The sequence below is a fragment of the Scatophagus argus genome, chromosome 24 (assembly GCF_020382885.2).
Source record: "Scatophagus argus isolate fScaArg1 chromosome 24, fScaArg1.pri, whole genome shotgun sequence".
Classification (NCBI taxonomy): Eukaryota; Metazoa; Chordata; class Actinopteri; family Scatophagidae; genus Scatophagus; species Scatophagus argus.
This window is the reverse complement of record NC_058516.1, coordinates 666028-694010: the sequence shown is the minus strand read 5'-3', so window position 1 is coordinate 694010 and position 27983 is coordinate 666028. Positions and strand designations below refer to the sequence as shown.

Here is a 27983-nt window from a genome sequence, read left to right as displayed (position 1 = left end):
ACTGAAAAGTCTCCACAGTGATTATCATAAACAAAATGTGAAGTGGAGGCAGTGATGGTGGTTACAAAATGTGCATGTGTCACTGTGACTGTGGATTGCAGTGCAGGAAGCTGTTTGCTCACGTCATCGGCAGGAAGTCCACCAGCTCAGCACAGACGAGTCGTCATTTGACCATCAAGTTGAAGTGATTTCTGCGTGGCGTTCAAAACGTCTGAGGCTGAACTCTGCTGAAACGCCGTCGTGTTCAGACTGAATGTGAACCAAGTGTTGGTGTCGGCTGCCTGAGTTGGCGTGATGGTGACTAAAACACGAAGGGGACGCCCTGACAGCAGCTTTTTAAAGCTCAGCTAACGGAAAAACAGATTTTTACACTATTTAAGTGGAAAGTGAACACCAAAAGTAATGTGTTGATTTGTTGTGTATTTAATATCACAAGAAGCCACACGTTTTAAAACCAACTGCAATCTAGTGAGACAAAAGCTGACAAAAAGCTAACAGTAATCCGTCAGTGGTTCAAACATTCAGTCATAATGGACTGAACAGATTTTAAATTGTCCTCATTATTAATAAACTTTTAATTTCATATAATTAGATGGCTGCTGTTGCTCCATGATTGTCAGATTTGTCCTTATGTTTGTGAAGTCATGAACGGCAAACAGCCAGTCAGCTGATCAAAGTCTCACTCATGCACACATAAGTTAAAAATAGCACAATCGGATTATTCAGAAATTCCTCTGAACTCGTCTCATGAGACAGACGGGATTGCAGCACAATGTGTTTGCAGCAGCTAACATCAGCAGTTCTTCCTCCAGTCAGGAAGTGTCTCAACCCGCACCGTCAGCCTGGACGAGTCCTCTGAACGCTTTGTCCAAAAGCTTTGGAGCTCTGAGGTACTGAAGCAGCATCTCTTCTCTCCAACTGTCTGCTGTCCAACAGACTGCAGGGACGTGGACAGGTGTCCTGCATTCGTCCAGGTGTCCCGGATGTCAGTGTGGCAGCGGTGTGGACAGAGGGAGCTGAGCTTTGTAGTAAATACACTCTGCAGGAGGGGAGGGTCTGCAGGGTGGGAGATGGATCTCCTCGTACTGAAACACACAGCAGGACTCCTGAGTACAGCACAGGAACAGTACTATCGATAGTACAGGAAGTAGAAGTAGCACAGAGTAGCATGAGCAGTAAGAGTAACTAGCAGCAGTAGTTAACAACACTAAAAGTACCACTCGCAGTACTAGCTGTGCAGTATTGCAGTTTGCGTACCTGTGGTCTTTCCAGCATCTCGAGGTTCTCATCAGTGAAATGTGACGTGTCGTTCAGCTGATGGTTCTTCCTCTTCAGACACAAGAATGTAGAAACTGAGCCTGCCAACAGTGAAACAAGTTTCAGCCACCTGCTGGATTCAGTGTGGGACTGATGTTGTGGCCTCATGCAGAAGGTCTTCAAAGGTTAAAAAGGTTATAAAACCAGTAACTCACCTATAAGCACTAAGAGGAGTGCGTTGAGGCTGAGTGAGCTGTACACGACGGGCGCACTTTGCCACAGACTCAAGCTGTGCTGCTGCTGTTGGTGTTTGTCTTTGGAGTCGTCGGTGGGCGGAGTCATAGGAACACCTGGAGGAAGACGAGAGCAGACAAACACCTGATATGATCGGACAGAGAGGCCAAAGAAAACGAACTCTTCTTCTCTGTGGATTCAGAGAAACAACCTCCACTGAGGTCGGCAGTGAAATGAGGTTCGCTTCTCTTCCTCTGATCAGTTTTCTTAAGCAGAGCTGGAGATGGAAAAAGCTTGAACTGAGCCACATTAACTTTTGTGGTTTTGGTTGAAATGTTGAAGTCGATCAGGTCTGGCTGCAGGTTTTTTACCCCCCCATGTAAACGTTAAAGAACTTATTTCCAGTGGTCAGGCTGTGACTGAGCTGAGGAGGTGGATTACCGTCGAAGCAGCTGGACAACACTTATGGACAACACTTTGTACGGGATGGAAGCTGGAAGCCTGAAGGTGGACTTTGAAAACACTCTGAGGCCTCATTGAGCTGACTACGTTCAGTCACTCACGACAAGTTCAACATTCATGTGTCCAACCTTTCTGTCAACTCTACAGTTAATGGACAAAATGCCAAAACACACAACAACAGAGACTTCAGGTCCTAAACTACTGCAAGAATGAGAAATCTTCTAGTTTCCAGTATTAGAAAGTATGACAGAAGTATTTATTACAACGCTGTGGTACTCACATGAGACAACACGGAAGACCTCTTCAAACTTGATCTGGTCTCCTTCCCTTACAGCACAGTAATAAAGCCTGCAGTCGTCTGCTGTGATGTTCATGATCACGAGAGAGTTTCTGGGGACGACTACGAGTTTGTCTGTGATGTTATCAATCCAGTTTTGATGACGAGTACCACTGCTGAAAGAGTCGGCGATGCGCACTATGAAATGGCTGTGGACCTCCATGTACCAGTAGATCATTGGCTTGTCCACAGAGCAGTTTAAGGTGGCGTTTTGACCCAGTTCCACCTTAACCTCAGTCAGGTTCTTGGCCTCGGCACAAACCACAAACACCGGGAGGACCATCCAGAGCAGATCCATGATCAGGTAGACCATCAGCAGCAAGAGAAACCGTCTGAAACCCTCTGATCGCTCCCTCCGTCTTCCCACACGCTGAGCGAAATGCACTTCACTTCCTGTTTCACAAGGTGACAGAGTGTTTGTGAGATCTGATGACCAACTGCCGCCTCACATCAGCAGCTCAGCAGCAGTGAAACCTGATCTCCAGCTGTATGCCCTCGATGTCAGGAAGCCGTGCCAAAGTTTGGCTTAATCAAACGACTTTTCGGACGACATCACACCCACCGTGGTGCCTCACCCTCTGACAGCAGCACCAGTAGGAGTACTTCATAAATATTCATGCCAGAGGCAGAAATCAGGCTCACAGATGGTGTTTTTAAGAAGGAGTACTCACAGTGGTTTTAGTAGTAGCAGTAACAGGAGTACTGGTGCCATTAACAAATACCACTGAGGAACAACTGCAGTAGTAACTGCAAAGTAAAAGTAGTAGTGAAAACAGCTGGAGTACTTGCAGTAGTAAAATTTGAGTTGTAGTTCTGGGAATGGGAGCCTGATAGTGGCAGCAAGTTGTGATATTTGTTGTAGTACCAAACTTAATACTATACTAATACCAGAAGTACAGTAGTTCCAGCTGTACAGGTAGTAACAGTCCAGGACACGCAGTGACAGCAAAGTAGTACAAGTAACTGTAGTACATCAAATAGGAGAGTTTCTTAGCAGCATACTGTGATACAAGTACATGTACTGTGATATTCTACAAAGAATCACAGCATACTTACAGTAACAGCTTCAGGAGACGCAGTACAAGTAGCAACACGTGTAACAGAAGTACTAGTAACGGTACTGTAATATCAGTGCTGGGCCTTTCACTGTGGTTAAAGCAGTAGTCCTAGCAGCTGTGGTCAGAATCAGAATCAGAATTCCTTTATTTATCCCTGGAGGGAAATTCTATGGTAGTAGTTGTGGTAATTATACTGTTATAAGTGATAATAGTAGTACATACCAGTATAGTATAGTCGTAACTATAACGTAGAAACAACATTATCACTCCGACTTCCACGACTACTTCAACTACTGCAGTACCAGTCTGTTAATGAGGTGATGAAGTGGCTCCACCTGGTGGCACAAAATCAACACTGCAGACAAACTCAAACGTTTCTTCTACCTGAACTTTTTATTCAAGAACAAAACAAACTTCAGTCTGCAGTTTATTCTAAGGGTACAGACACCCAGACAGCAACAGAAACATGCTCTGAGAAACAGAAGCAGATTTTCTATTGAGCAACATATTCAAGAGTAAATAAATAAATAAATCATATATTCCTTTATTGACAGCTGAAATGTGTGTTGGTAAATATAGTAGTTAGGCTAACATACGTGTAAAGCTTCAATGCGTTTCGGTGAGTGATGGAAACACTGATTGGCTGTCCAATCAGGTCAGAGTTTATTACTGTGAACAACTGAAGCAGTTGTCAGCGTGATTTTTATCATCTTTCTCCTACTGTGAACTCTTCTAATCAGCACGACTTTTTCTACTGTGCAGTTTAATGTTTTGATGACATCTTCCCTCATCTGGATGGTTTTTAGAGACTGACCTGTCTTCAGTGAAACATTAGGGTCCAGTGAGACCTGGGATTAACATCAGTCCTGAGTGATCCGGTCACAGGTGGACAGCTGTTAGTCCATCAGTGGGACAAACGTGTGGTCTGTCGGTCACAGCTGTGCTCAGAGCTGCCACCTTGTGGTCGGGTCACTCAGGATGGATGTTTATGAGGATTCCTAAATCACAAAGATAAATATAAATATATAAGATAAATTTACAATAACTGGTACACATCAGCATCACAGTAAAATACTTCATGCTTCATAGGGACCTTTACTTCTGGGTTAAGTAACAGCTGGAGCTTAGCCTTTGACCTTCTGGATGTAAAATTTTATCTCCTTTGACCTGTGTGTCAGATGTTGTCCTACTTACTTACTTTACCTTTGAGAGAAATTCCGTCAGAGTGTTCCTGAGGTTCCCTTCATGAAATAAAAGCTCAGTTTTTCATTATTAGAGTTTCAGTGCAAGCATAGGTAAAGAAGTGAATAACAAAGAGAGAGAAGTGGTGTGCAGGGGGTTTGGTGTTCCCACGGCTCCTCCTGATGGTCCTGGAGGATCAGTCGCTGCCGTTGCGTCCACACGAGTGCCTGCAACAGGAAGACAAACCTGTGAAGATGCTCTGACAGAGTCGAGCAGCAGGGGGCAGCGTCACACTGCAGAGACACGCTGAGGCATCGGACTTGATGTGAAACACTTTGAATATGCATTAAAACTGTTTGGATTACATGATGACCAGACAAACAAAATGATCTGTATGTTTACACTGTGGTCTCAGCTGGACTGTGAAAACAACAGCAGACCTGCAGATCCCTGAGGAAGACCATGTGATCCGACTGAAAGCTTCACAACAACCAGCGGCTGAAGGCTGAGCAGACTGGACTCATCACAGGACCTTTATGTTACAGTCTGTCTGTTATCAAACTGAACATATTAAATCAAATGTGTCTCCTTCTTTTGGTCTGTGGACTCATACAAACCTGAAACACTCAGAAGGACCCGCTGTTTGAAGTCCAGTGACACGTTGAAACAGTCATACGGACCGCTGTCCGACTGCTGGACGTTGTCCATCAGGATGGAGAAGTTTCCCTTCCTGTGCTGCTCCGAGAAACTCCTCACTCGATCTCTGAACTTCTTGTTTTGCGAAGCAAATGTTGTCTTGAATCCAGTAATCTCCAGCAAGATGCTGTCGTCTTTGTCCACCCAGAAGACGGTTGTTTCATCTGAGAGATGTGTGACCTCGCTGTAGCTGCAGGGCAACAGGACGGTGTCCCCGATATGAGCCTCCACCTTCACCTGGCAGGTCACTGTGAGAGCAGATGTGTGATATCTGATGTTAGTGGAAGACGTTTGTGCTGACGTTGTCCTGTTTTCTGCAGGTCGTTTGGTCTTACATTTAAGACAGTGAAAACCACTTTGTGAACAGTCTGGTGGTTTCATTTCCCTCACGCTGCGCTCTGCTGACTGCTTGTTTGTGTGATTGCTGTTGTTGGGTGCAGGAAATGTGCAGGTTGCAGTTTGTAATGTTTGCTCTGTTGTCATTTTGTGTATCTCAACAACATATTGATCTTAGTGCCTTCGCTGAAGTCATGCATTAGTAATGTCAAACTTTCTAAATGAATGTCAGACCTCATCAACCAGCAGCAATAGAAAACAATAAAGCAGGTCTGTGCTCATCCCACCTGAACAGGTTTGGGTGGATGACTGCAACAAACTCAGAGGTACAGAAAACAGTGCAGTTCATTCATCTCAAGGCAGTTTGGTGGACAGATTAACGTGCTCTCGATTAAATTTAACATTCAGTTTGATGTGATGTTGCTCTGCTGGAGAAGAAGTCGAGCATCGCATGACAGCCTGCATGTCCCAAAAGGGAAACGACTTCATCGAGCAACAACATGACTTCACAAGCTGCAACTCGCACGTTTCCTGAACAAAAGAGCTCAAGACAGGAAGGCCTGAAGTCACTTTCTGGAAATGACAGATTCTTTGTTCAGCTGAAAGACGCTTTATGTTGATTAATCTGATTGTTGTGCAACACTTTCCAACAACTGTTTACATGGTTTGTTGGATTTTCAGTCCAGTCCACTGAATAATGAGCAGAAGATGAGCTTGAGCTCTGAAAGCCAAACATCAAAACAAAGCTGGAAAACAACCTCACGTTGGGGTCCACTGAACGGACCCTGAGCTGACACGCTTTGAGGAGGTCTCATCCAGGAAGGACATTTTCAGTCCACACCAGCATCAGTAAAACCAGATCCAATGTTGAACTCACCTGTGTTCACGGTGCACACCAGCAACAAGACAACACTGTGGAGACACAGAACAGGACAAACATAATGAAGCTAAGATACACAATACGTTCAGCTTCACGTTTCCCAAACTCTTCTGTGGTATTCAAGTAAATATCTGTGGGTTTGGAGACACTTTGTCAACACTTAGAACTCACTTCTTTGCCTCATACTTCTGCGTTTAATTGAACAGAAGAGCATTCGCGGAAGTTTGAGCTCCTGCAGATGAGGAGGATTTATCAGCTGGCCTGACACAACAAACGGGATGACCACACCCGAGTTTTATCATGAAGCAAACCGTTCCCGGTGGCGTATTCAATAGGTGAAAGGTAACCAGCTTGTGTGAGCTGAAGGGCCGGTTCAGCACATACAAACACCTCATCACTCTTCAACAGACAACACGCTCAACGGCCACACCTATGCTGTGGGTTCATACTTGATTTAATGCCATCTGAAACAGGGAAAACACGGCCTTCAGCACGTACAAACCTCCCTGTTACAGACTCTGGGCCTTGAAGCCCCATCTTAACGCTTCATTAACTTGATCCGGCACCCTAAAACCACAACACGTTGCGGAGAGACTACGAACTTTCGGTTGCCTTCGCATTAGCTAACAGTTAGCTAACATGTAACTAACTTCCGTTTCGCTGGTTGACTTTATACAGACGAGGGGCGCTGGTGGCCCCCCTTTTCAGTTAACTGACCTCATCAAACGGCACATTTTCGTCCAGTCGTCCGCTACTGGTTTAAACTTGTATAAATTAGTGTTTAAATTATTAGTGCTTATTTTCGTGCTGCCAAATTAGCTGTAAACGCCCTGACGTCTCATCCATGTACGCACTTACGTCATCTGCACGTTTTACGTAAGGGGCTGCGGAGGTCCTCTTTCTCATCAGTGAAAAATCAAATAAATCAAGCCTGTCACATCATCATCATCATCATCATCATCATCATCATCATATTCAAGCTCTTGGTGGATATTTTGTGTGCACTGAGGCCCACAGGCTGATTTGGACCATCAGAAGAATAAAACAAAGATAAAATGCATTGATCAAATCTGAAGGACTCTCTCCTGCCCACTCAGACTCTTTGTAGCTCGCAAAGTTCACCTCCAGATTTTCTGTCATTTTATGATTCAGATGCCGTTAGGTCAAAGGCTGTGTGGACGGACGTTTCTCAGTGTCTTCTGTCACACATGCCTTTGATCCAAGACGTGTGTGTGCACTTCACACTGTCCTCGTTTTGTTTCATTGCTTTATGGCAGCCATTTAAGTTTAAGAAGAGCCAAACTTCTTTTGTTGGGTTATTTCTTTCATTAACTGCACATCACGTTTAATATTCTGAGTCTCCACAAACTCTGCTGGACAAACACTGAATCATGAAGGTCATGATGCATTTATGGTGCAGCAGGGACACACAGCAGACTGTTTAACCATTTGAACGGCGACGTGCACACACCGCATCAAAGTTTCTCCACTTTAAAGGCAGCTCAAAGTGCGCTTGATCCTGTCTTCTTCACTGGAAGGAAAGCATTTTTAATAATAACTAATTTTATTAAGCAGGATCCACATGTGAGGATGCAGGCACTGGTAAATGATGTGGTAGCACACAATGTAAACCTCATTTTTAATGTGATGACACCGTCTTTTTGCTGCATGTGTGGCTTTTGTGCTGTTTCTGTGAAACCGATTGAGTTCCTCTGTGGACAAAATGTGTTCTCGTTAATTCACTGCAGTGCAATCAGAGTGAAGCAGCTTCAGTTCAGTCGTGTTTGACTCATTGAAATCACTCAGCTCGAGGCTCTTTTACACTGGAAAATAACCAAAATAAAATAACCTTGTTTTATTAACCTGACAACAGTTAATTCTTGTATCTACAAACACGGCCTTCAGCGCGTACAAACCTCTCCTCAGCCGTGTGTTACAGACTCTGGGCCTTGACGCCACATCTGAACGCTTCATTAACTTGATCCGGCACCCTAAAACCACAACACGTTGCAGAGAGATTACAAACTTTCTGGGCCAGAGTCTCTCCTCACCTCAGTGGGTGACAGCGGGTGCATTGGAAGTTAAATACCGTTAAACTGCATGAATGTGGGTGTGCAGGAGCTGAATGAGCTGAATGTTCCTCAGGTTCTTTCAAGGAATCCTGCAGTGAGTCACCAGTGCATTTGTTTGTCTGTTGGTTCACCCTTAAAACCACAAGAGCAAGTGCAGTCTTGCAGCAGACAGACGAGCGTTCAGCCAGTGGACTCGCTTCTCGTTTTGCTCAGGGTGAGCAGCAACACGTGCAGCGAGTCTTCGTCTGCAGCAGAGAAATAACAGGATTAATGGTGGACTGGACTCACACAACTGCAAGCTCAGATATTTGGAGAAAAAACTGATGAATGCTTGTGTGGTTTGGGGCGACATGAAAATGCAGTTAATTAAATGGAGGATTTCATTAGCTGTGACTCTCACGGCTTGTTTCAGAGATACGTTTAGGTTTTGATCGTGAAACAGGATTTAAAGTATATTGTGACATTTTTGGACTTTTGCTTGTGTAACATTTGTGATTAATTTTTCTTGCAACAGAGAATCTCAGTGCTGTAGTATGACTGCTCTTAATCAAGTAGAAGATCTGAGTACTTTTTCCAGGACTTTATACATTTTACACATTGTGGGGTATGTTTTGTCTTTTCAGGATGGATGGGCTTTATTCTGACAAGTATAAAACGATAAATTAGTCTTTAATAACATAACATCCAATGTCAACAAACAAAGAAATATATAGATCACAATGTTTTCTGCTCTCTTTATAATAAGGCTGAATAAATTATTCGTTAACATAATAGTCTTTTAAATCGAAGGTTACGTTTTATTTATTTGTATTCTTTGCCTATAATTACACTCATGCATCAACAGCATCTTTGATACCACATTGTACATGCATTGTTCTTTGTGAATTGATGCAGTGGATGTTTCAAAATGTGTTTGAACTGATGTGAAAAGATCATAAATCCTGAGCTACGTCTGAATAGATCTTTTCCTCATGGATTTAAATTTTAAATATGACATTTGTCTCCCTCTAGTGGAGAGATTTAGCAGCACAGCGAGCTCAGCCAAGGAGTTGATCCACCGACTCGACACATGAAATTCAGTTCACTTTCTCAAGGAGGACTTCTCAGCCTGTGAAAACAAGTAGTGGAGGAATTATGAAGATCTTTTATTTCCAAAACAACTAAAATCTCACAGTAAAAATGCTCCATAACAAGTAAAAATCTTGTTATTTGTATAGTCACTAAAGGTGTCAGATAAATGTAATGAAGTATAACGTAGAATATTTTCTTCTGACATGCAGTAGAGTACAAGTAGAAAGTGGCATTTAAAGAAAATACTCAGGTAAAGTACAAGTGCTCCAAATTTGCTCTTATGTGCGTTCATGTTTACATTTGACGGGTGAAAACGGGCTTCCGATATGTTTTGCGGTGACGTGATCACGTAAAGCCGAAGTCTGCTGCCTTAATAGTCTAGTCTACCTTAATACTATTCTGATACCAGAAGTACAGTAGTAACAACTGTACAGGTAGTAACAGTCCAGGACACGCAGTGACAGCAAAGTAGTGCAAGTAACTGTAGTACATCAAATAGTAGAAAGTTTCTTAGCAACATGCTGTGATGTTCTACAAAGAATCACATCATATTTAGAAGTATTGGGAATAACAAGTGGAGTGTATTAGTGGTATTGGTGAATAGTAGTAGTACCAATAAAACTTGTCGTAGTAACAGTAGCAGAAAGGGTGCGAGTATTACCAGGAGTTAAATAGAGAAGTACCTTTTAGTAGTATTCATTCCAACAGTGAATACAGTAACAGCTTCTGGAGAAGCAGTATTAAGTAGCAACACGTGTAACAGAAGTACTAGTAATGGTACTGTAATATCAGTGCTGGGCCTTTCACTGTGGTTAAAGCAGTAATACTGGCAGCTATGGTAGTAGTTGTGGTAATTATACTGTAATAAGCGATAGTAGTAGTACATACCAGTATAGTATAGTCGTAACTTGTAGAAACAACATTACAACTACTTCTACCACTACTACTTTGACTACTGCAGTACCAGTCTGTTAATGAGGTGATGAAGTGGCTCCACCTGGTGGCACAAAATCAACACTGCAGACAAACTCAAACGTTTTTTCTACCTGAACTTTTTATTGAAGAACAAAACAAACTTCAGTCTGCAGTTTATTGTACAGGTGCACAATATGATTCTTCATGCAATAAATCAATCAGATATTCCTTTACTGGCAGCTGAAATGTGTGTTGGTAAATACAGCAGTTAGGCTGACGTTTAATACGTTTCGGCGAGTGCTGGAAACACCGATTGGCTGTCCAGGATATTTGTTTTGCAGCGGTGTGGACAGAGGGAGCTGAGCTTTGTAGTAAATACACTCTGCAGGAGGGGAGGGTCTGCAGGGTGGGAGATGGATCTCCTCGTACTGAAACACACAGCAGGACTCCTGGGTACAGCACAGGAACAGTACTATCGATAGTACAGGAAGTAGAAGTAGCACAGAGTAGCATGAGCAGTAAGAGTAACTAGCAGCAGTAGTTAACAACACTAAAAGTACCACTCGCAGTACTAGCTGTGCAGTATTGCAGTTTGTGTATCTGAGGTCTTTCCAGCATCTCGAGGTTCTCATCAGTGAAATGTGACGCGTCGTTCAGCTGATGGTTCTTCCTCTTCAGAGACAGGAATGTAGAAACTGAGCCTGCCAACAGTGAAACAAGAAGTTTCAGCCACCTGCTGGATTCAGTGTGGGACTGATGTTGTGGCCTCATGCAGAAGGTCTTCAAAGGTTAAAAAGGTTATAAAACCAGTAACTCACCTATAAGCACTAAGAGGAGTGCGTTGAGGCTGAGTGAGCTGTACACGACGGGCGCACTTTGCCACAGACTCAAGCTGTGCTGCTGCTGTTGGTGTTTGTCTTTGGAGTCGTCGGTGGGCGGAGTCATAGGAACACCTGGAGGAAGACGAGAGCAGACAAACACCTGATATGATCGGACAGAGAGGCCAAAGAAAACGGACTCTTCTTCTCTGTGGATTCAGAGAAACAACCTCCACTGAGGTCGGCAGTGAAATGAGGTTCGCTTCTCTTCCTCTGATCAGTTTTCTTAAGCAGAGCTGGAGATGGAAAAAGCTTGAACTGAGCCACATTAACTTTTGTGGTTTTGGTTGAAATGTTGAAGTCGATCAGGTCTGGCTGCAGGTTTTTTACCCCCCCCATGTAAACGTTAAAGAACTTATTTCCAGTGGTCAGGCTGTGACTGAGCTGAGGAGGTGGATTACCGTCGAAGCAGCTGGACAACACTTATGGACAACACTTTGTACGGGATGGAAGCTGGAAGCCTGAAGGTGGACTTTGAAAACACTCTGAGGCCTCATTGAGCTGACTACGTTCAGTCACTCACGACAAGTTCAACATTCATGTGTCCAACCTTTCTGTCAACTCTACAGTTAATGGACAAAATGCCAAAACACACAACAACAGAGACTTCAGGTCCTAAACTACTGCAAGAATGGTGGTATTAGAAAGTATTTTGGAAGTATTTATTACAACGCTGTGGTACTCACATGAGACAACACGGAAGACCTCTTCAAACTTGATCTGGTCTCCTTCCCTTACAGCACAGTAATAAAGCCTGCAGTCGTCTGCTGTGATGTTCGTGATCACGAGAGTTTTGGGGACGAATACGAATTTGTCTGTGATGTTATCAATACAGCTTTGATCATGAGTACCACTGCTGATCGAGCGGGTGATGCGCACTCTGAAATGGCTGTGGACCTCCATGTACCAGTAGATCATTGGCTTGTCCACAGAGCAGTTTAAGGTGGCGTTTTGACCCAGTTCCACCTTAACCTCAGTCAGGTTCTTGGCCTCGGCACAAACCACAAACACCGGGAGGACCATCCAGAGCAGATCCATGATCAGGTAGACCATCAGCAGCAAGAGAAACCGTCTGAAACCCTCTGATCGCTCCCTCCGTCTTCCCACACGCTGAGCGAAATGCACTTCACTTCCTGTTTCACAAGGTGACAGAGTGTTTGTGAGATCTGATGACCAACTGCCGCCTCACATCAGCAGTGAAACCTGATCTCCAGCTGTATGCCCTCGATGTCAGGAAGCCGTGCCAAAGTTTGGCTTAATCAAACGACTTTTCGGACGACATCACACCCACCGTGGTGCCTCACCCTCTGACAGCAGCACCAGTAGGAGTACTTCATAAATATTCATGCCAGAGGCAGAAACCAGGCTCACAGATGGTGTTTTTAAGAAGGAGTACTCACAGTGGTTTTAGTAGTAGTAGCAGTAACAGGAGTACTGGTGCCATTAACAAATACCACTGAGGAACAACTGCAGTAGTAACTGCAAAGTACAAGTAGTAGTGGTAAAACAAGCTGGAGTACCTGCAGTAGTAAAAATTGAGTTGTAGTTCTGGGAATGAGAGCCTGATAGTGGCAGCAAGTTGCAGCAGTGGTGATATTTGTTGTAGTACCAGCCTTAATACTATACTAATACCAGAAGTACAGTAGTAGCAGCTGTACAGGTAGTAACAGTCCAGGACACGCAGTGACAGCAAAGCAGTGCAAATAACTGTAGTACATCAAATAGGAGAGTTTCTTAGCAGCATACTGTGATACAAGTACATGTACTGTGATATTCTACAAAGAATCACAGCATACTTCTAGTAACAGCTTCAGGAGACGCAGTACAAGTAGCAACATGTGTAACAGAAGTACTAGTAATGGTACTGTAATATCAGTGCTGGGCCTTTCACTGTGGTTAAAGCAGTAGTACTGGCAGCTATGGTAGTAGTTGTAGTAATTATACTGTTATAAGTGATAACAGTAGTACATACCAGTATAGTATAGTCGTAACTTGTAGAAACAACATTACCACTCCGACTTCCACGACTACTTCAACTACTGCAGTACCAGTCTGTTAATGAGGTGATGAAGTGGCTCCACCTGGTGGCACAAAATCAACACTGCAGACAAACTCAAACGTTTTTTCTGCCTGAACTTTTTATTGAAGAAGAAAACAAACTTCAGTCTGCAGTTTATTGTACGGGTACACAATATGATCCTTCATGTGTGTACAGATTGATGATAGAAATGTGATCTGCACAACATGCAAAACATACGAAGCATCACGCTAACATGCTGAGACTTTCAGCACCTAAAAACAAGCACAGAAACCCAACTCGAGCCCATCCAGTAACATCACCTGGACAGATGATGGTCACATGAAATTCAGTTCACTTTCTCAAGGAGGACTTCTCAGCCTGTGAAAACAAGTAGTGGAGGAATTATGAAGATCTTTTAATTCCAAAACAACTAAAATCTCACAGTAAAAATGCTCCATAACAAGTAAAAATCTTATTTGTATAGTCACTAAAGGTGTCAGATAAATGTAATGAAGTATAACGTAGAATATTTTCTTCTGACATGCAGTAGAGTACAAGTAGAAAGTGGCATTAAAAGAAAATACTCAGGTAAAGTACAAGTGCTCCAAATTTGCTCTTATGTGCGTTCATGTTTACATTTGACGGGTGAAAACGGGCTTCCGGTATGTTTTGCGGTGACGTGATCACGTAAAGCCGAAGTCTGCTACCTTAATAGTCTAGTCTACCTTAATACTATTCTGATACCAGAAGTACAGTAGCAGCAACTGTACAGGTAGTAACAGTCCAGGACACGCAGTGACAGCAAAGTAGTACAAGTAACTGTAGTACATCAAATAGTAGAAAGTTTCTTAGCAGCATACTGTGATGTTCTACAAAGAATCACATCATATTTAGAAGTATTGGGAATAACAATTGGAGTGTATTAGTGGTATTGGTGAATAGTAGTAGTACCAATAAAACTTGTGGTAATATAATGTGATATGATAAATGTAATGAAATATAACGTAGAATATTTTCTTCTGACATGCAGTAGAGTACAAGTAGAAAGTGGCATTAAAAGAAAATACTCAGGTAAAGTACAAGTGCTCCAAATTTGCTCTTATGTGCATTCATGTTTATATTCGACCGGTGAAAACGGGCTTCCGGTATGTGGTGACGTGAGCACGTAAAGCCAAAGTCTGCTACGCCAGTGTACGTCATGTAGCTGTTGTGCTTTCTGAATCTGGAGGAAAGCAGCTTATTATCGAACCAGCACCCGATAGAAATGTGTTTTTAATTTTGTTTTGTTTTCACTTTTTACCAACCGGACAGCATATCCTACCGACATGAGCCGGCCGGAGAGTTTACGAACATTTAATAACATCAAGGAGTCAGCCAGCAGCTAACCTAGCTCACCGGCTAACCGGCTAGTTTGCGAGTGAGCAGCTTAGTTGGCTCCGCCAGCTTACATTGGGTTGGTAAATTTAGGAACTGCTTTAGCTTTCTGTTAGCAACACTACAGTGACGTCATGTAATATAGCTCGAGACTTGAAGGGGTGATATAACTCTGAGTGCTTTACCTGAGGCCAGATTGAAAAGTCTTCTGAGTTAAAACTGCTACTGTCGCACATGCAGCACGATCCCCGCTAAGAATGAAGACAATTTAAACTGTTACTGCCTGAAAATCAACATGACACCTGGTAGAAATACAAGAGAAGTTTTATTTATGAATCAGTAGGGTATTCTGTTACATTCGGCACACAAATGATCCACCAACCATAACTTCAACTACAAAATCACATTTTTTTATAAATGGTTCGCACACTTAGCTAGCGCTGAGGTTAACAGCTAACGTTACGTATTTCACTGGGTGAACTGAAGAGAAAGAACAGACCAGCTGCTGGTTATTCTTTTGATGTGCTTCAGCCTAAACTTGAATTAAAGAAAAACTTTGAATCGTCCTGGTTCTTCTCTGTGAGCTTGAGCGACGCTGCGTTGAAGTACTTAATGTGTTCAATGTAGTTTGGTAGGTGGACCTTGACGTCAGCGTGCAGATGCAGCCAGATGTGTTTTCTCAAGTATTTCATGTGTTTCCTGTTAAATGACTGATTGGTTTAACAGCTCAGTGTCTGTTGATGAACGGTCTGAGGTTCAATTCCCGAGCTCTTGAGCAAGTCAGTTAAACTCCTCACTGATTCGAAGCCGCTGTCTTTTCTCAGCATCATGAAGAAAATGTCTGATTAAAAATGACCAGCCTCACCTTAAGGACTCGTTTTCAATTGTGGTTAAAGACAGCAGTGTTGACACGTTATCTCCTCTTCTGTGTAGATGTGTCTGTTTTTAAAAATGTCATATTTTGTAATGGAGTTTGGTGTGGTAGCCAGGTGGGAGTGTTGCAGGAGTTTTATGTATTTTTGTCTGTTCTCTGTGATCAGCATGGCGTCTCCCTTCAAAATCCCCAAGAAGAAACAGACTGCAGGTTCTGACTCTGCAAATGTGCACATGCAGTCACCGCTGTCCCGGATCCAGAACTCCACCCCAGAACTTAAGGTGGTATGACATGTTTGTTACGCTGCATTTGATCCGTTAACTCACTTGTCTCAGTGTGGTCTGGATTCAGGAGGTGTTTTCAGTCAGCTGCTCTGTCTCAGCATGTCTCCCTTTAAGTTGGTGTGGTGTGTTGTATATCAGTATCCTGTTCACATGGCATCACTGATGTGCTAACTCTTCTAAAGTTACTTTATTCAAACTGACTTTTCAGTCTGGTTATGGCAATCAGTCCAGCAGAGGTGGAGCTGACAGGATGCAAGCTGGGAGCGCGTTCGGATCCTCAACAAGCAGACAGAGGTGTGTAGAGCGCCTCCTGCATGCTGCCCTGTGCATCACAACAACACAGTGAAACGAACTGAACTGCAGCTGAACATGTTTTTTCTGCCTGCGATCAGCGAGCAGTGCAAGCCTTTCTTCAGGGATGTGGTCAAAACCCTGCTGGGACTCAACAGCCCAGAGACGGGAGCATCGAAAGCTGATCAGCGAGCAACAGGACGTGGGAGCCATTGGTCACAGCCTGGACAGAGAGCTGAGTCGTCCTCCGCTTCAAACGGGTGAGACGTTTAATATCAGAATGAAAGGTGAAAATTCAGGTCCGTTGTGGTCCACGCAGATGTCCCTGATGACTAGTTTTTCTGACATCCTGAGCACTGCTGGACCAGTGTGGTGTCCTCAGCAGCTCCCACGTGGACGTTTAGAATAGATTAGATTAGATTCAACTTTATTGTCTTTACACATGTAAAAGTACAATGCAACAAAACGTTGATGGAATCTTAATAATTAGTTTAATAGGGCTCGAAAGGGCACGTGATCTTGCAATACATTGTGCGCTGCAGTCGCCATTTTTGCGGGCAAAAGTTTTTTGTTTACGTTCCTTTGCATTAGATACGGTGCTGCGGGAGACACAGACACACCATGAAAAATTGGACCGTATTAAAGAGACAGGCAATAGACTGCACCGAGACAAGGTGGACCCTGTTCCAACGGTTCAGTACCTCGAAGAATTTAGAAGAATTGGTGGAATCGATCCGTGTGAGCACGTGCAGTGAGGTTTATGTGGGTTTGCAATTTGCAATTCATTCGTCGTGTTATTTATGTGTTTGCACGCAGTGTTTTGCTGTCGGCAGCTTACCTGCGCTGTTAGTGGAACTTTAACATTGTCACTGCACAAGAACGTTTGTAATAAACTAAAAAGATTTTAAAGCAAGAAAGGTTCAGACGTTATTGCTTGAGTAAATGGCTCATGGTCTCACAGAGGACTTGGCTGGCTGAATTAACGTAGTTGGAATTTAGTTTCATATATTGCTTCTGAAGTGCAATATTTATTCTCACCATCAGGCATAGTTTTATTACCTTTCTTTGTAAAGTGCAGGCCTGGTGTTTGTCGCCACATGAGTAAGTAGCAGGTGAGGAGGTTTTCCTGTGCCTGACGTATCAGTGACATGTTAAGGATAAATGGAAATAAGCAGATGAAGATTAGCAGCCGTTCATTGTATTTTCAGAAAAACCCCACCAACACCAGTCTGAAATGCCGTGAACACACCAACATGTGTCGTGTGATGGCGTTTAAAGTGATGTTTGGTCATCTCACGGCTGCTCTCCAGGCCATTCGGCGTCTCGTCATTAGCTCACAAATTTGAGGTCCTTGGCTTTGCTTCCACATTGGAAATGAGAAAATGGCAATGCGAGAAAAGGGGAGAATTGGGGGAAAATATAAGAAGTGAATGATGATAAAATCAAAGAGAGAAGAAGGAAAACGGAGGAGAGAAAATAAGTGAAGTGAGTTCACATAAAGCCACTTTATTACTGATGCATCATGCATCATGCATCAGTCCAGCTGTCTGGACAGCATGAGAACCAAAGACCTGCAGCAGCATTTCAGCGTCTGTCTTCCTGTCGGTGACTCGTGCAGGTCAAAAGATGCCAAACGAAGCTGTTTCGAAGTGCAGATTTGTGCAGGGTGTTGTTTTCCTTTTGTTTGTTTTTTACCAAACTGAAGTTCTGTGTGTTACCCACCAGGTGGCGCCCTAAGAGAGCTTCAGATCGCCTGCTGCAGCCTGGCGCCTCCTCAGCACCTCTGTCTCCCCCACAGAAGAAGAGTGAACTCGGTGGTAAAAACTTCTGCAGCTTCATTTATGTTGTTTTTCTGTGCCTTCAGAGCTAAAGTCAGTCGTCACTTGGTGTCGAGCGACAGAATGTTACCCAACGCTTTTGATAATTCCTTCATCATTTTAAGCCGGTAAACACGACAAACGTTTGAGCCAAGCAGGATATTTCAGGGAACACAAATGTACTTCAACAAGCCTCCTGTGTTCGCTGGGCCGCGGCGTCCCAACTTCTGCTGCCGAACGTCTGAAATGTCCCGTCGTGTTCGGGCTCGTTGGTCACAGCCTGTGAATGTTTTCACCTCCAGGTTCGTCCCTGGCGACTAAACGCGTCTGTGTGGAGTCTCTGGACTCTCTGGCAGAGCTGCGAGGTGAGCAGCGAGCTCGCCGTTGGAGTTTTCCGCTCAGGCGGGACGCTGCTGAGGGGAAGGAAAAGGTCAGAGGTCATGAACAATCTTTCACTTCAGAAAAGTCACTGTAACTTTTTGTTCTGTACGGAAGTAAAGTTGTCAAATCTTGAGAATCAAACAAAAACAAATTTGCATCATAATATTTCCTGATGTTACCTTAATGTAACGATGTCTGTTTCCTTCAGAGCGACACAGGAAGCTCTCCTGAACCTTTAAAGCAGCAGAAGAAGAACTCGTCTCTCTCCAGTTTGGATCAGACGTCTGACGAGGACTTCGTGTCTCCGTCCAGAAAGACAAACAAACCCTCAGCAGTTAAATCCCCTCCCAGAGACGCCCGCAGACCCTCCGTCTCCTCGGCGACTCTGCCGTTGAGGACGACGCCCGATAGGAGGCAGAGTCTCGGCAGGACGTCGCGGCTCGGCGCCAGCAGCGACCTGAGGGACGACCCGAGGGAGAAGGAGAGACAGAAGTGGAGGGAGTTCAGAGAGAAGAAGACGTCTAACATGTCGGTCGTCCTGCGGCACCGACTGAGAAAACCTGCGTCTGCTCCGACTCCGACAGAACCCAGTGAGTGTGACGCTACGAGCCGACGTGGTCACGCGTCAAACCTCGTCTCAGTGTGTCAGTCACAGGCAGTCAGGTCAGGATTTCATCTGTGTGTCTCATCCTGCAGTCGTGCTGTCCAGTGAGGAGGAGGAGGCTGAGGACGATGGAGGAAAGACGTTACGACGCAGCAGGCGGGCGGAGGAATCCCGTCCAGGAGGCTCAGAGCAGGTTCAGGTAGGAGACCCGCCTGAGACAGAAGTGACCGCAGAGACAGCAGCAGCCTGACTCAAACAAGAGGCCACAACTCAACAATGTAGAGTTTGAAGTTTAAAACATGCCTGCCAGTCTGGTCGGATGGCAGAGTGAACCAGAAGTCGGGTTTTGGGGGTGTGATGTCACCATCTTAAAGCCTCAGCACTCACAGAACAGTTGAAGTGTGTCTCCAACATGTTTGAATCATCTGTCTTCCTCAGTGTCGTCGTGTGAGTCTGAGTGGAAGGAGGACAGAAGTTGTTCTGCAGGTCTGCAGAGGACGCAGATGGAAAGTGATGATCTCTTTAGTGAAGCACCAGCCTGACTTTGACATGTGCAGTCGGTGCTAATGACAGACCGTAAAAGGCAAACCAAGACCCAGACTCCGTGTAAAGCACCACGGCTTCAGGATACAAACACCTTAAAGTCAGGCAGGTCACCCCTCAGATGAACCGGAGCGTCCAAATGGCTCCGGCAGGCCGGCGGACTGCTGGTTTCTGCGTGAGTCATGTTAAATGTCAGCAGGCTTTAATTTACTGAGTCCACCTGCAGCTGCTCTGATGCCAGAGCTGATGCTGCTTCTTACCACCAAACCGTCATCTGGTGGACTCATGTGAACTCTGCTGGGACAAAAGTCTTTGGACGTGTGGCCGTCATACGTCTTTGACTTTAAAGCGTTTCAAAGATCACCTGCTCAGGTAAACGCTGAAAAACAAACCCCACAAACACGTTTTCAGTCGTCGTCTACAAGTGAACAAGACGAGTTTTGGTCAAAACTTCTGATCCTTTTACGTACTCGTTCAGCAGTAATTATCTCGTAAACATGAGAATGAGTGGCGAGAAGACGACAGGAAGTTTAGTGAACATTAGGACAGCTCGTCTTCTCTGGACCTGGTCCAGGTCCTCTGACCCAGTTTGAGCCTCAGGTCTCTGTTGCATGTTTGAGGCTGAAGTGAGTCATGTAGTTTGTTTGTGGCTTTGTGGGCCTGTAAACAATCGTTGGCGCCCTGCTGGGACTGTAAGCAGCTCCAGATTGGATGTGAATGAACTGCTGAGTGTTTGTTGTTGTTTACTGACGCTGATTCTCCAAACCAGCTGCAAGTCTTCATAAAAGAGAAGGTTTTGTCCCGGCGCAGGGGAAGTGTTGGTGTATTAAAGATTCAAACATCAGCTTGATGTGACCCAGATCTGTTTTTCACTAAAGAAGCTCATGTTGTCCTGCTTTCAAGAAACTTTTGTTGAATTCTTGAGCTTTTATTGCTTTCATCAAGTCTTTGTTTACTGGTTTTGATGTCGCAGAATGTTTTACTGATCTGATTTTTGTGTTTCATCAAATCTCATCAAGTCATTTTTGTTTACCCCGCTGGCAGCTTATTATCGTCTCCGTCTGCGATCGGCGGAGTTAATCCACGTTCTCACTGATGGTTTGTGTTTCTGTGCGAGACGACGAGATGTTGTCTTCGCTTCAGACTGAACGAAACGCTGCAGTTCTGCACAAGAGACATGAAACGTGAAATCACAGCGGACTCACCTGTGTGCTGACTGTGTACCTGTGTGTCGTCTGACAGGGTCGACAGGCTTCTTCTTCCAGAGCTGAAACAGACGACTTTGACCCGCCGCCGCCTTCCTTCTTACAGCTCAGGTTCGCCTCGCTTCACGCCGGGCTGACGCACGCTGACGCCAACGGGGAGATGATGGTGAGTACAGCTCAAGGCTGTTCACCAAGATGTGTGTGAGTATTTCAATCTAGTGCTGTGTGTGTGTGTGTGTGTGTGTGTCGGTGTGTACTTCAACTGAGTAAAGCTAACTGACTAAACCCGACTCAGTCCCAACAAACCCTGCAAAAAACACACAGTTCGTTTATTTGTCAATCAGTCAGTTTCCAGTGACAAGAATTTCCCTCCTGTAGATGTACGTGCACTTCCTGTTGATGCACACATACTTCCTATAGATGCACGCGTGCTTCCTATAAATGTACATGTACTTCCTGTAGATGTATGTGCACTTCCTGTAGATGTATGTGCACTTCCTGTAGATGTACGTGTACTTCCTGTAGATGCACGCGTATTTCCTGTAGATGCACGCGTACTTCCTGTAGATGTACATGCACTTCCTGTGTGCTGAATGTATGTTCAGCTCAGTATGAACTCTTTTCGTGGTGTGTTTGCTGCCAAGCAGTTGCTGTTGGATGTTTAAGTGTTTCTGGCTTCAGCACATTCACCTAATTTCTCTTTTTCCAAGTCCTGTTCCAGCTCACACACACACACACACACACATACACACACACACACACACACACACACACACTAATTTGATTGGCCCATAATTGGTTTCTGTTGCTTATACTGTAGTTTTAATCATTCACATGTGTTTTCCAAAGTGCTTTCAGTACAACATTTTTTTGATTTGTTTTATTGTGTCTGTTTGTCTATAAAGATATTAGAGAGAGAGAGTGAGTGAGTGAGTGAGTGAGTGAGTGTGTGTGTGTGTGTGTGTGTGTGTGTGAAATGTCTGTCTCACATAAAAATAGAAGAAGTTTGAACAAAAGTGCAACACGCTGACTAAAACTTTGGATCAGCTCAGGCTAGAAAACACTGATTTCAGTTTGGCATCAAACGCTGAGCCATCGTCACGGCAACAGCACTGAAAGGCCGCGTCCCAGCCTCGCAGAGGTGCTGAGGCGGGAAGCGAGTCAAGGTTTGGTGCAACATCTCGGTGCGCCTCGTGGCTGGGGGGCAGAGAAACTCCCCGCCGAAGCTGTAAACTGTTACGATTTCAGACTTTAACAAGCAATTAAGACGCAGCTTGAGTGTGATGGCGGCGCGCCGGGTTCAATTAGAGCGCCGTAAAAACCAGGAGGGCAGCAGAGGAGGAGGTTAGTAGGTCAGCATGTCAGCAGACCACATGCAGGGACGGGAGTACATTCTTGGTTATTGTTTAAATGTTAAAAATATGCCGTCAGAGAAAAAAAGTAGAATTTTGTTCCTTTTGTGTTTCGTGTCCTCTTTCCGGTCCTGTAAATCCTCCTTCTCTCTTTTTTCTGTCCAGATCACCGAAAACAGCATCACAATCCCTTTGAAAGGTCAGTTTTGTTGAGACGATTTTGTGAAATATTGAAATATTTCTGCTGTTTTCATCTGAACTCTGCAGTTAAACACTCAAACGTCAGATTAACGATGTCTGTGCAAAGTGAAGAGATGTTAATGTGGTCTCTGTTAGGAGACGAGGAGGGGGAGGTCATCGTGGTGGCGTCTCAGGTCCGGCGCTACGGCGTCTGGGACGGGGGCGTGGCTCAGGACGGGGCTCTGTTGGCTGGTTGCAAAGATCCCGCCCCCTCGCTGCTCTTCCTGTGGGTGACCGACGCTCAGGCCAACCTGCTGCAGACGGAGCTGTCCGCCATCCAGACGTCCACCAGCGTTTCAGGTACCGCTTCAGCTCTTCACGTCCTTTCAGATTTGTCCATTCGCTGGTCCGACCTCAAATGCATGCTGTCCTCTGATTGTGTTGTGTCCTCACGTGGTCTCCTGGTCTTTCAGGCCCGTCGTGCTCCTTCCTCCTGCTGGTGTTGAAGGAGCAGCTGCAGGAGCTCCAGGCCGCCCTGCTGGCCTCCATCCTGGACATGGAGGAGTACAGGAAGGGATGCTCCTCCTGTGGAGGGCCAGCCTCCCCTCTGGAGTGGGCAGACGGTCTGCTGCTCCTCCACAGCTGTCCTCCTCCTGTGGACCAGCACCTCCTCAGACTGCTGGGATGCTCTGCGGTGAGAATCCTCCTCCCTGCATTTCCTCCTTTGTTCCTTCTCACGTTTCGCTCTCTTCTTCCTTCCCTCGATTTCCTCTGTCCTACCTTCCTTCCTTCCCTTTGTCCCTCCGTGAGGCTCCTTCCCTCACCTCGTCTGCCTCCTTGGTAATCTCCTTCTCCTCACCTCCTCCTTCCATTCCTGTCTCCTGATGTCTAATCCTCTCGTCTTTTTTATGAGCCTGTTAGCCGTTTGCTGGTGGCGCCGGCGGCTCAGAGGTGATGAGGTGACTCCTGGAGGAGGTTCAGTTTTGTGTGTGTGTGTTCTGAGCTTCTTGCCCACAAACCAGTTCAGAACCTACCAAAACAAACTGCTAAAACAAATCTGTGTCTTTCAGGACAAATCCAGTGAGGTGAGAAACAACCAGAGGAGTAACACGTCCAGCCTGAGATCCTTTGGTGTGCAGCAGCTTCCCACCAGGTAAAACCAACACAGCCAGCAGCTGAAATACCACGCTGGAGGTCAGAGTTTTCTGACTGGACCGTCTCTATGTGGTCCTCAGGTTGATCCAGTATCCGGCGGCGCCCTGTAAAGGCCGGATCACAGTGACCAAGGAGGACCTCGCCTGTCTGGACGGCGGCGAGTTCCTCAATGACGTCATCATCGACTTCTACCTCAAGTCAGTCAGTGTGTTAAAACCGCAGCGTGTAACTGTAGTTCCCGTCCGTCACCAGCAGGGGTCAGTGTCCTGAGTCGTCTCCTCCTCCACCTGCAGGTACCTCCTCCTGGAGGGAGTCGGAGGCCCGGTGGCTGAGCGGAGTCACGTCTTTAGCAGTTTCTTCTACAAACAGCTGAGCAGACGGAGAGCCGCCGGAGAGAACGACGCCCCGTCTGTCCCGTAAGAACGTCAATATCAGGTGGTTTCATGTGGTCCTGCCCTGCTGCCCTGTGATTGGCTGGTACTGCTGCTCCGTGACAAAAGGGCCTGTTTTCTGTTTTTTTTTTCTGGTCAGTCTGAGGCCTCCTCTCTGCTTGTTTCTTTGTTGTTCCAGCGATCGCCACACGAGGCACCAGAGGGTAAAGACGTGGACCCGCCATGTCGACATTTTCACCAAAGACTTCCTGTTTGTGCCTGTCAATCAAGAGTAAGAAAACGTGTTCATTCCAGTGCGACAAACATCAGCGACGTCAGCTTTCAGGCTGATAGGAGTCGGTTTGAATGTGATCAGATCTCGTGTTTCGTGTTGTCGAAATGCACAGAAACTTTATGAAGGTGAAAGTTTGTCTTTACTCTCTGCGAGCGACCAAAAGTAAAACCTCCTGACTGCGGCAAGCCGGAGACAGAGCTGACCTCAGCTCTTTGTCCCAGATTTAAAGACGCCAGTTTGGAGTTTTGACCTCTGCTGGGGCATTTGAGTCAAAACTCTGTGATTCTACTTGAATTCCGGCACCTCATCAGTGCGTCCACCTGCCAACTGGGTAGCAGACTGACTGACTCAGGTCACCTCTGCTGAATCATTTCTGATTCTTCTCGATGACTTTAGCAGAGCTGCTTCTCTCTGCACTTTCATTGTTGTGTTACTCAACCCTCCTTTTTACCCAAAACTCAGATCCTTCACACTGAGATGCTTTCATCATTTTGTCCTTTTCGTTGTTGTGTTTCCTCAAAGTTGGCGTGAACTGAATCTGATCAGATTTCATCGTGTTTTATGGCAGATTGCCGACGAAACAAATTAAAAATAATTGTTTTGAGTAGTAGTTATTTATATGTTAGTATTTATCTTCTGTATGGATAATCTAAAGTTGCAAAGAAGCTTCAAAAAAAGTTGTCTTTCTGCCCTGAAAGTGTCGTGGAGCCACAGTGTAAAGTAGCAGAAAAAGGAAATACTCAAGTGAAGTACAAGTACCTCAGAACTGCACTGAAGTAATCTGAGCTCTGTTTTGTTTGTGATGTGTGTGTAGAGCTCACTGGTACCTGGTGGTGGTCTGTTTTCCCGGTCTGGACGACGTTCGGCACGAGACGTTTCGAAGGCCGACAGGTGAGCCGCCGCTGGTCGTTTCCTGACCCGACCTTTCCTGAGCGAAGCGTTCGTGTCAGCCTCAGTGAAGTTTCAGAGAGCCTCCCTAATCGTCAGCAGACCGCTTTGTGTTGTTTCATGTTGTTCTGGGAGGCGCTTTTGGGGTATTTGGGGCACTGGCAGCAGATGTGGGAATTACACGTCAATTCTCACCAAAAATTAAAGGATTAAATGTTCCAGACATAAATATCTGCTCCTCTGAAGACGCTAAGCTCCCACATTTGGTGTTCAAGAAGTCTTATTTTATCACGTTTTATCTTTGTTGTCTGTAAATAAGCTTACAAAGGAAGGAAAAACTGAGTGGAAATAACATCTCGGAGATAATCCATCCAAAGCGCCGACAGTTTGGTTCCTCAGGTCCATTTGTCTCTTTCAGCGTCTCTTAAATTATTTCCATTTTGCTCATTTTCCCTTCAAAGTCGTGCTTTGCAGTGAATCGATGGAGTCGCTCTGTCATCCTCCTCATGGGAGCTAAAAGCAAAGTTCAGTTTGGTTTTTTCTGTGATTTCTGTTCGCAGCAGATTTCATGTTGTGTGTTTTACTAATTTTTCTTAATTCCGTTCTGAATTGACGTTTTTCTTCCTCGCGAGTTTGTGATCTTCTTCTGCTGCAGTCGTCAGCTGATCCCGCGGGTTTCAGCCCAGCGGAGAAGCTGAGGCTGAACTGAACGGCAGCAGGTTGAACATCTGACGTTTTTTTGTGTCTCAGGTGGACCAAAGCGAGCTGCGGAGAAACCGTCCTTCAGTCCGAGGTCGCAGCAGCCACCAGTAAATACACCAACAGCTCACAACACACAGTCGGTCTCAGGTGTAAAATGTGTGTGAGGTGAAGTCATGTGACCCTCAGCAGGTGCTTGTCGATTCTTTTTTTCTGTGCAGGAGTGTGTGGAGCAGGGCTGCCACAGGAACACCGTGCTGAAGAGGTGAGTCGTCTCTGAGACTCTGGGCTCGCTCAGGACCCCCTACTTTTCTTAACGTGCTGATTTCTGGGTCTCTTCCAGGCCGTGCATTCTGGTCATGGACTCGCTGAAGCTGTCGTACCACGAGAACGTCTGCAGGCTCCTCAGAGAGTGAGTGTCAGCGCTCAGTCAAGCATTAAAGTTCTGGCTTTGGCTTTCGTCCTCACCTTCAGTTACGTGTTGACAACGCTGCAGTGGACAGGAAATCTTTGCACGTAAACGATCAGTTAAATGTGTCAGGACTCAGCCCGTCGCGGTGTTTGTGACGTTCAGGTGTCTCCTGCTGTCCTCAGCTACCTGCAGGTGGAGTGGGAGGTGCGGAGGGGGACTCCTCGTCTCTTCACGTCGGACAGCATGAGGAGCTCAAACTGCCGGGTTCCTCAGCAGGACAACAGCAGCGACTGCGGTGTGTACCTGCTGCAGTACGCCGAGAGCTTCCTGCAGGTACTCAAACACAACACGCGCTGAATGTGTGACAGCTCGAAAGGGCCGTCCGTCCGTTATCTTCATGATTGATTGTTTTTGCCATTGATCGTTTGCTCAACAAAAGGACTTAATGAGTCGACTAAAGAGAATAAAATGTGTCAGGTTTGGTAAGCTTAATTGATTATTTGTTGACGCCTTATTTTGAGCGTAATGCAGACACGTGTTGTGGGCGTTTTAAATAAATAAAAAACTTTAAACGTCTCCAGCGAGACAAAAAGCGAGAAAAAACTTCTACGTCTGACAGCACGAACGTGACGGCGGCTCGACTCTGAGAACGATGAGTGAGTCCGTACTAAACCGAGCTCTCTGATTGGCTCTCCAGAACCCCGTGGTGCACTTCGACCTCCCGGTATGTTTGGACAACTGGTTTCCGCGGCAACGGGTGCGACAGAAGCGCGAGGAGATCCGCAGTCTGATAATGAGGATGCACCAGAGTCAGGAGGAAGAGACCAAAACCTCACCGAGCCGTTAAAGCGCCTGTGCAGTAAATCGTTTCTATTTTTCTACGCTGTTCACATGTTTTTACTTGCTGTCACAGAATTTGAAATGATAAATGAAAAACTCTAACAAAGTCTTTTGGTTTTGAGGCATTTCAGAGGAGTGTGGCTCTTATTTTGAGTTTAAACCTGCAGGAACCTTTAGACTCTGATTCCTGCAGTGAAAATAAATTCTTCTAATAAATTATTTAATAAATTAAAGAAAGTGTTGTGATTTTTCTGCTTTTTAATCAGTTCAAATGAGGTCAATCAGTTTGTCCCCTGAAGTGGTTCTGGACTCGTGCAGGAGGAGGTGAAAACGAGCCAATCGGTTAATCAATAATCAGTGCTGATTGATCAGTGATGTCAGCGTCTGGAGTGAAACGAGGAGAGTGTGTAAGCTGAGGTCAGAGGTCACTGGGTTACTATCAGAGTGTGTGTGTGTGTGTGCGCGTGCTTCATTTCACCGTCGTTCCGTCTTTGTCCTCCTGTCGTCCCTTCCTGTTACGCGCCACACTTCCTCTGTGGTGTGCGTGTCTCCGGCTGTGTTTGTGTGGGCTGGTTTGCTGATCTCGGGGTTTTAGCCGAGTGCCCCCCACTGAGGACCAATCGGCTTACTGCTCATTAACTGGATAAGACTGGAGGGTCCGAGGCGCACGGACGACCACAACACTCGTCATGATTAGCAGGTGGCTTCGTGAACTGACCCCAAATCAGTTTGAACGCCGTTAACCATGAATGTGAGACGCTGACCCATGCCTCAGTCTGGCCTCAGTCTGGCCCTGCTCTGTGCCTCGGTCTAGCCCTGGTCTGGCCCTGCTGTGGCAATGCTCTGGACCTCGGTCTAGCTTTGGTCTGGCCCTGCTCTGGCCCTGCTGTGGTCTTATATGGTGATGAGGTCTTGTTTTGACCCAGCAGTTGTATAGACTTGGCTAATCTGACTGATGGAGGGTTGAGATTAGACAGATTTAGGGCCTCCATGAAGCCTCCATCCCGCTTCCCAAAAATA

At 45.5% G+C, this 27983-nt stretch overlaps 4 protein-coding genes across 12 annotated transcripts in view; 1 reads left to right on the top strand and 3 right to left on the bottom strand.

Annotated features, from left to right (window-relative positions):
- Positions 1–27196, top strand: part of senp7b (SUMO specific peptidase 7b) — a 67681-nt gene extending 40485 nt beyond the window's left edge. For 3 of the 9 annotated variants that reach the window (XM_046381785.1, XM_046381784.1, XM_046381783.1), the window contains 21 exons: positions 15813–15930; positions 16139–16224; positions 16323–16481; positions 17947–18038; positions 18341–18468; positions 18628–19009; positions 19116–19222; positions 20809–20937; positions 22289–22322; positions 22460–22663; positions 22777–22997; positions 23374–23456; positions 23539–23655; positions 23752–23874; positions 24029–24121; positions 24939–25015; positions 25763–25821; positions 25933–25976; positions 26055–26123; positions 26306–26456; positions 26821–27196. In XM_046381785.1, coding sequence (XP_046237741.1) covers positions 15813–15930; positions 16139–16224; positions 16323–16481; positions 17947–18038; positions 18341–18468; positions 18628–19009; positions 19116–19222; positions 20809–20937; positions 22289–22322; positions 22460–22663; positions 22777–22997; positions 23374–23456; positions 23539–23655; positions 23752–23874; positions 24029–24121; positions 24939–25015; positions 25763–25821; positions 25933–25976; positions 26055–26123; positions 26306–26456; positions 26821–26970 — 2626 coding nt within the window. In that variant the 3' untranslated portion in view covers positions 26971–27196. Of the gene's footprint in view, positions 1–14559; positions 14852–15812; positions 15931–16138; positions 16225–16322; positions 16482–17946; positions 18039–18340; positions 18469–18627; positions 19010–19115; positions 19223–20808; positions 20938–22288; positions 22323–22459; positions 22664–22776; positions 22998–23373; positions 23457–23538; positions 23656–23751; positions 23875–24028; positions 24122–24938; positions 25016–25762; positions 25822–25932; positions 25977–26054; positions 26124–26305; positions 26457–26820 lie in introns of those variants that run through there. The other 6 variants (XM_046381792.1, XM_046381791.1, XM_046381789.1 and 3 more) reach the window with 5 other exon arrangements.
- LOC124055256 lies at positions 408–3392 on the bottom strand. Its single transcript, XM_046381891.1, has 4 exons — positions 2234–3392; positions 1473–1607; positions 1258–1358; positions 408–1085 (listed from the first exon to the last, which is right to left on the bottom strand). Exons 1-4 carry the CDS (start codon positions 2601–2603, stop codon positions 987–989), a joined length of 705 nt encoding a protein of 234 aa, XP_046237847.1. The 5' UTR covers positions 2604–3392; the 3' UTR covers positions 408–986.
- On the bottom strand, positions 3723–7321 carry LOC124055264 (V-set domain-containing T-cell activation inhibitor 1-like). Its single transcript, XM_046381906.1, has 4 exons — positions 7160–7321; positions 6440–6474; positions 5148–5474; positions 3723–4757 (listed from the first exon to the last, which is right to left on the bottom strand). Exons 1-4 carry the CDS (start codon positions 7174–7176, stop codon positions 4621–4623), a joined length of 516 nt encoding a protein of 171 aa, XP_046237862.1. The 5' UTR covers positions 7177–7321; the 3' UTR covers positions 3723–4620.
- Positions 10624–12525, bottom strand: LOC124055258. Its single transcript, XM_046381892.1, has 3 exons — positions 12065–12525; positions 11319–11453; positions 10624–11201 (listed from the first exon to the last, which is right to left on the bottom strand). The coding sequence occupies exons 1-3, from the start codon at positions 12429–12431 to the stop codon at positions 11029–11031; spliced, it is 675 nt and encodes a 224-aa protein (XP_046237848.1). The 5' UTR covers positions 12432–12525; the 3' UTR covers positions 10624–11028.
- Positions 27197–27983: the final 787 nt, after the last annotated feature.